Genomic DNA, 7,790 nt, shown 5'->3' on the forward strand with positions numbered 1-7,790 from the left:
TTGTCCAGATTTCCAGAATCAATAATTAGTTTAAGTCACTGGATATGATGTAGACATTATTTCACAGCTATACATCAGCAGTGTTTAGTAATTTGCATAATTATTTGTCATGAGAAGGTATGGTTTTATGTATCACTGGTAAGCTTATTTAGAATAAAAAAAGAATGAGGGGACTTAAATTGTGAACAATTCACTGCCATTGCCTCATTAATATGTAATCATGTAATCCATAAAAAAGTAACTAATCTACGAGTACTTTAAAATGAAATTTAATTAATTACAAGTACTTGACTTTTGCAATCTGATCACGTAATCCAGATTACATGTAATCCGTTACTACCCAGCACTGAATATAACTGCCACATTTTCTTCTATATGTAATGAGCGAGTGTGTTTACATGCACACCAATACGCTGATAAATATCATAATCATCTTATAAAAAAATCAGACAACACAATAAAACCACCTTTACATGATATTTGGAATAATCTGAGTATTCTCTGCTTTTGGACTTGCACACATTAGATCAGCCGGTAAAAATGCCAGTAAAGATGTTTACAAGCTACTTGAAATCTGGTTAATGGATTAAATCTACGTGTGCTGATCATGTTTTACTTAAACAGTTCATGAGTTTTCATTAATAAAATCAAACCATTTAAGGCATTTACATGACCTCACGTTGTTAGTTTATTAAGCGTAATCAGTGTAAGATCATGCATGTGAACATGCTCACTGTATTTAACAATCTGACTGTACCTTCACCTGTGCAATGGCATTAGAATTGCCATTATTCCATCAAACTGTAACGAGCAGGGCTTTCTAACGGTTTTGTCCTTAGAGTTACATTGAGGGAGGGACCTGAACTATTTCTAGGGTCCAGAATATTATAGAAACTGGGATCATTATACTTGGGCAAATAGACCAATTAGTCATATAAAAAAATAAAAAAAATCCTTTATGTTCTTTATTGCACCAGGCACTTCACAATAACCCTCCTATCCCAACCCAATTCAATCAAACACTATGAATGAAACCATACATCCACCACCTAAATACTATATATTAAACATCATCCTCTTTCTGTACAATAAGAAAAATGAGAACTGGAACTAGTGGCAACTAAGTAAAACAAGCAAATACAACTTTCATATTCATCACAGTATTTAATGCCCTGAAATTTCTGCTCAGGGCTTATACATTAAAGTCTCTCCATTTGATTCATTGTCCTTCTTCTGCAGTTCATGGACTGTTGCAATAACCGTTCGATTTCATTAGTCAAGAAATGTGCCAGGCTGTTTGAATTCCATAAGAACATATAGAAGAATCAATAATTTACATTAAATATCATACAATATCTTGTATGGCCTCTTGCTTTTGAGTGAAATAATCTATTGGCTGTGGTAGTGTGGTGTTCCCCGAATAACATTTTTGCATGTTGATTCGAGTCGTAAGAGAGGAAGCGGTCCACGTTTAAGACAGAGAAATTATAGTAGATCCCATGGCTGGTTATCTCTCTTTACACTTTCTGTTTCTCAGACAGACTTTCTCGCAGTCAGCACCCGTACGATGGATCCCAGACCCCCTACGGCAAAAGCCTGAGGGAGAAGATAAACATGAAAATAGAAACAGATGTGTGAGAAGCGAAAACGCAGAGATCAAACATAGGGCAGATTAAGCATATCAGAGCTTTATTTCTAGCCCAACCTTTTCATGCCATTGCAGAAGGATGGCACTGCTGTTGTCTGAGGGCTTCTCAAAGCCTCTGTAGATGTACTTCATCAACAGGTCAACTCCGTTCTTGTCCAGAGATTTCACCGCCGGCTCAATATCGCTGCTCTTAAATGCAGTCAACACTCGTAACACCGCCGCCCGGGCCCGCTCCTGGGACAGGATATGGAGGTAGAGGCAGAGGTTGAGATAGAAATAGAAATAGAAAGAAAGTGGAGAGATGGGGGTGGTGAAATAGAGAAATGCTAGTCAAAAAGGTCTTCTCATGAGATGGTACAGCTGAAATGCATAAACATTAGGGCTGTGTAAAAACAATCGTATATTGATATATTGCAATACTTTTTCTAATGATGTTGTACCGATACTTTAGATCCATGTATCCGTATTTATATTCAACTATGTGTGCATTTATATCATTTCCAGCATTTTAATAAAGAAGTAGTAGGTCGTCTAAATAAGTGCAAACTCTCGAAAACCAAAGCGATATTCAGGCGAGAGAGAGCCTGAAACCGCTGGGCCTCTCTCAAGCAGGGCCGTTTCTAGGCATAGGCGAACTAGGCGGTCGCCTAGGGCACCACCTGCTGGAAGGGCGCCAAAGAGGCCTCCGTTCTTTAATATCCGCTTTATTTTCAGTCAGTTATTGATCAGTTCTTGATCAAAAACAACAAAAGATAAATTTAATCCTTATCACACATAGCATGGATGCAGTAAAAAAAAAAAAAAAAAGCTATTCAACCAAAATAAAAAACTTCTGACAAAGTCCCTGCCACTGGTCTTAAAGAGACAGTACCGTTTTAGCACTTGTCCTACATATTAATGTAAATACTTGTAAACAGTACAAATTAGACATGTAAACAACAAACATGTGGCAAAACATATATATATATATGCGATATAAAATATGCAATTTAAAGACATATTTATTGATGGAATACATAGACTTTGTATATTTTAAAAAAGCTTAAATGTGACAAATTAATCAAATAATTTTTTTTAATAAAATTAATATTTACATAATTTAAGTTAGAAGGTTCCCTGTAATTAATCAACGCATTAGCTGAAAAATAATTTATTTCTTAATGTATACAAGCAAAATGGACAATATAAGTGAAATACTGTATACCCAAATGAATTGGAATTAAAAGCTTGTTAATCAGAATCGAATCATGATATCGTGATATATTGAATCCTGAAGTTTATCGCAGTACGTATCGTATTGTGAGTTGGCTGGCGATACTAAGCCCTAATAAACATGTTTATAAAAACAGACAGTTCTAATTGGATGAGCCACGTTCAAAACCACTGAAAATATAACAGCTGATTTTGATTTACGCACACATGTGACTGGACATCAGAATAATGCACCAAGTTGCTACAAACCATTAAAATGATAAACAGCATGCAGTTAGGCTAATGATCAATATTACTTGGCATTATTTATTATAAAATGAATAGTTCCCTGTCTAAATTCTTATTGGCTGAGCTGCATTTAAATTTGTTGTAAAACACACGATGTACGTATCATCTGAATTTCATTTTAATCCACCAAATTGCTACAAAGTCAAACCATTATTATTAAACATTGGCCTGTTATCATATTACTGTTGCAGTCATAAAATCACTGCAACACACAGCCTCTCACAGCTTACTGCTTTAATATCAAACCATCCAGAGCACAGAATGTCACACCCCTAGAGGTAAATTAATACAACAGCACATTTTAGTCATATCATGTCATCATGATGTCCTCATTATTCTGAAAACCTTGACAACCTGTTATGCCTTAAAAACAGAGTGTTCTTGAACATCTGAAGGTGATACATGAACATGTCAGAGTAACTGAATTTGTTGAATGTCTCTTACTTTCACTGCCAGATTCTTGGAGTTGATTGGTGGATTCCTCAAGGCGATGTGAAATGCCGTCATCATGTCCCCTGTGCATCACAGTTAGTTAAGGAAAGCTAACCAACCAGTCAAACACTCACAAAGTACGCAAACGAGCATTCCTTAGATAAAAAGAATATTTTAAAATGTGCCACATAAATCTTACTTTGACGTAGGCATGTTTAGATCAATGGGGATGCATTACTCGGTGGGGGGGGGGGGGTTCTTTAAAAGTCTTTTAAACATACAGCTTCAGAAAAAAGTAAAGTATCTTCTTTATTTAAAAACTGGGTGTTTTAATTTTACTGGCTAATCTTGACATTTTTTAATAAGATTTTGATCTGCGTCACATCATTCACACCCTTAATACATGAAGTCATTGTGAAATCACTGTCTGTTAGGGTGAGGAAAGAATGAGAATGCATAACCTGCTGCCAAGACAAACCTTTAAACACTAGAACAGTCCATACCAATATCACTAACATCAGCAGGAAGGAATCCAAAGCAGTTAATTCAGTTAGGCCTTTACTTTATTGGTGAGAGTGAAAGAGAGAGTCCTGAATCTGAAGTCACCTCAGACCTCTTAAAATATGTCTTTCTAAAAAATGTGGAGTTCTGCCTCACAAAACCAGAAATAGATCATTGCAGTCACCAAATTTGTTGATCTTATTAAATAAATTACATCAAATTGAGCGGGGAAGGACAATCCTAATTTCAGACACTAAATGAAAACACACATGCTGAAAAAACTGCATGAACATGTCATATTCTAGAAAAGAATGTAATCAGCACAACTACAACCCTTTTTCAGACACAACAAAAAAAACAATAGCAACAGATTTTTTTGGTAAACAGTTGATTCAAACATTCGACAGCATTTTTAAACATCAGGAAAAAAAAGATTTTTTTGGCACGTTCGAACAGTTGATTCGACAGCATTTTTTTGGCACGTTTGAACAGTTGATTCGACAGCATTTTTTGGCACGTTCGAACAGTTGATTCGACAGCATTTTTTTGGCACGTTCGAACAGTTGATTCGACAGCATTTTTTTGGCACGTTCGAACAGTTGATTCGACAGCATTTTGTTGGCACGTTCGAACAGTTGATTCGACAGCATTTTGTTGGCACGTTCGAACAGTTGATTCGACAGCATTTTGTTGGCACGTTCGAACAGTTGATTCGACAGCATTTTGTTGGCACGTTCGAACAGTTGATTCGACAGCATTTTGTTGGCACGTTCGAACAGTTGATTCGACAGCATTTTGTTGGCACATTTAAACCGTTGATTTGAACATTCGACAGCATTTTTAAACATCAGAAAAACATTACAACAGTTGATTCAAACATTCAACAGCATTTTTTGACATCTTTGGCGCATTCTAACGGTTGATTAGAACATTCAACAGCATTTTTTGGCATTTTTGGCACATTCAAATAATTGATTTGAACATTCGATAGCATTTTTAAACATCAGATCAACTTTATAACAGTTTATTTGAATATTCGACAGCATTTCTTGGCACCTTTGGAGCCTTCAATCAAAAGCATTTTTGAGCATCAAAAAAAAGTTTCAAATGATTATTTTTGAACATTCAACAGCATTTTGGGGCATGAGTCATTTTCAAATGGTTGATTCAAACATATTGCAACAATTTTGGCCATCAGAGTTGAGTTTGAATGGTTGATTAAAACATTCTACAGTGATTTTAAGCATAAGAATAACATTCAAACAGTTGATTCAACCATTTCACTGCATTTTGGGGCATCTGTGGCACGTTAGAATGATTGATTCAACAGCATTTTTGAGCATCAGTAAAATGTTCAAGTGGATGTCTTCAACATTCAACAGCTTTATGGAGCATCAGAGGCACCGTCAAACGTTTGAGTCAAACATTCTGCAGCTCTTTTGGGCATCAGGTCATGTTCGAACGGTTGATTCGAACATTCGATGTAATTTTTTCTGCATCTTTGTCGTGTTTTAACGATTGATTCAAATATTCGACAGCATTTTTTGAAATTCACAAAAACATTCGAACGGTTTCTTTGAACATTCAACAGCATTTTAGAGCACCAGAGGTGTACTTGAATGGTTCATTAGAAAATTTTGCAGCATTTATGCACATTTAAGGCATGTTAAAACAGTGATTTGGACTTTCGGCACCATTTCATGACATCGGAGTCATGTTTGGACAACTGGTTTCGAAAATTCACCACCATTTTAGGGTATCAGAGGCGTGTTTGAACAGTTAATTCGAACTTTCTATATTTTGGGCATCTTTGCACGTTCGAGCGGTTGATTCGAACAGTCAATATCATTTTTGGGGAGTGTTCGAATGATTGATTCAAATATTCGACAGCATTTTTGAGTATCACAACAGCATTCAAACAGTTATTTTAACATTCAACAGCATTTTAGGACATCAGAGGCATGTTTAAATAGTTAAATATAAAATTCTGGAACATTTTTTGCCACCAGAAGCGTGTTCGAACGGTTGATTCGAACATTCGGCAACATACTAGGCCATCGCAGGAAGGTTCGATTCGAGCTTTCGACAGCATTCTGGGGCATCAAAGGCGCTTTCAAACTTTCAATTGGAACATCCGATAGCATTTTATGACATCATATGAATGTTCGAAAGCACCTGTAATGCCCAAAATGCTGCATGAGAAGGCAGCTCACAAGGTTATGAGACACAATATGTGCGTAAATAATATACAAACTACAATAATCTAGGGCAAGATTTGTGGTTGATCTTGTAATAAAGAAATTGAAACTTTCTCCTGAAATGTTTGATTAGTAGCCTATAATAGAGGACTGTTGATCATTGACTATGACAGTGACATCAATAGCACTGAACTGAAGGATATTGCCTGATGAGATCGTCCACCTCTGACGCGTCGGGTCCCTGCTGTTCGGCAGCCTCATCCTGATCATCCACGAATTTATTCTCGTCGTATTCGTCGATGTCGACTCCCCGGAATCGCGAGGAGAGGGTGTTTTTCGCCATGAGGAGGAGGAGCAGTTTCAATCAATCATGCGACTCCAGGAATGTGGGATAATAGGACAGATATTCAGCTACACGCCGATCCGAGTCTGTCTCCGCTATCCTCAGTGTCGAAACCCAAAGGCATTGACATCCGTTAGTCGGTTCATTAGTCAGCAGGAAGGTGTGCTGTTACCTCTTCCCCATCACGAGCATTTCCACACATTCCTGCAGAGCTGACAAAAAAAAAAAAAAAAAAACCGGAAGCGGATTCACACACAATGGTTACAGTGTGACACAGTGCTTCCTGTAATGCAACGATTGATTTGAATCTGACTGCGAGTTGAATTATATGCTTTCTAAATACATGAACAAAATTAAGAATTTTTTTTTTTTTTTTTTTTTTTTTTTTTTTTGTGACAAAGATAGTACGACTGAATCCCTTTTTTGGTTATTGTTAAATATTTCTGGAAGGATTTGAGCAAATATCTCAATGTATTAACGCTTTTTATATTATTTTTATGATAGCAACAACTAACAACTACTATTTATTTTTATTATTTTTGGAAAATTCATCATTTATAATTAAAATTCTTAAGCCAGAATCCACTCCCACTCAGTTTTGTTGATTTTAATTCTTGTTACATCTTTGTTGGGCATTATTAACAAAACACCTAAAAAAATTTCAGTGAATACTGTTGATTTATAGCCTCTTATAAATTAATTGTTTTCCTCTGGCTGTTGTATTTTTCTCTGTGACAGCTGTAGACTTTGTTAACAGCAAACAAAAATATGTCCGCGGACCACTGACATTGACGCTTTTCACCTGTCAATCATTTTGCTTGTTCTCATAGTGTTGTATTTGAAGAGGAACATTGAGGCTATGCTTCATAATGTTTGTCAGTTGAGGGTGCTATTGTTGAATGTGACAGCCACAGGAACAAACAATGCTGTTCTTTTGCTCGGTTTTGGTCTCAAAATTATCTTTGTAGGGTGGGTTTTGGGATGAGGGCACGTGGCTAATTCAACGGCTCAGTCACGTGAAAGCTTCAGGACTCTAAAATAGCTTACAGCACCTTTAAGACAGCATAAAAGCAATCTGGTTTAATCAGTGGTTTAATCCATGTCTTCAGAAATGATATGATAGGTGTGGGTGAGAAACAGATCAATATTGAATTCCTTTTTCACTATA

The 7,790-nt window shown here is 36.4% G+C and overlaps 1 protein-coding gene across 1 annotated transcript; it reads right to left on the minus strand.

Moving 5' to 3' along the window:
* Positions 1-951: 951 nt before the first annotated feature.
* LOC127424286 (actin-related protein 2/3 complex subunit 5-like protein) lies at positions 952-6,848 on the minus strand. Its single transcript, XM_051669322.1, has 4 exons — positions 6,482-6,848; positions 3,593-3,664; positions 1,706-1,882; positions 952-1,596 (listed from the first exon to the last, which is right to left on the minus strand). Exons 1-4 carry the CDS (start codon positions 6,620-6,622, stop codon positions 1,534-1,536), a joined length of 453 nt encoding a protein of 150 aa, XP_051525282.1. The 5' UTR covers positions 6,623-6,848; the 3' UTR covers positions 952-1,533.
* Positions 6,849-7,790: the final 942 nt, after the last annotated feature.

The sequence above is a fragment of the Myxocyprinus asiaticus genome, chromosome 33, assembly GCF_019703515.2.
Source record: "Myxocyprinus asiaticus isolate MX2 ecotype Aquarium Trade chromosome 33, UBuf_Myxa_2, whole genome shotgun sequence".
NCBI classification, from domain to species: Eukaryota; Metazoa; Chordata; class Actinopteri; order Cypriniformes; family Catostomidae; genus Myxocyprinus; species Myxocyprinus asiaticus.

Bases quoted from the DNA above. Each gene is read 5' to 3' on its own strand.
- LOC127424286 (XM_051669322.1), bottom strand. From the start codon at position 6,622: ATGGCGAAAAACACCCTCTCCTCGCGATTCCGGGGAGTCGACATCGAC. The intron at 3,665-6,481 runs TATCCTTCAGTT...CTGTGATGCACA, and splicing joins TGGACGATCTCATCAGGCAA to GGGGACATGATGACGGCATT. The intron at 1,883-3,592 runs GTAAGAGACATT...ATCCTGTCCCAG, and splicing joins CCAAGAATCTGGCAGTGAAA to GAGCGGGCCCGGGCGGCGGT.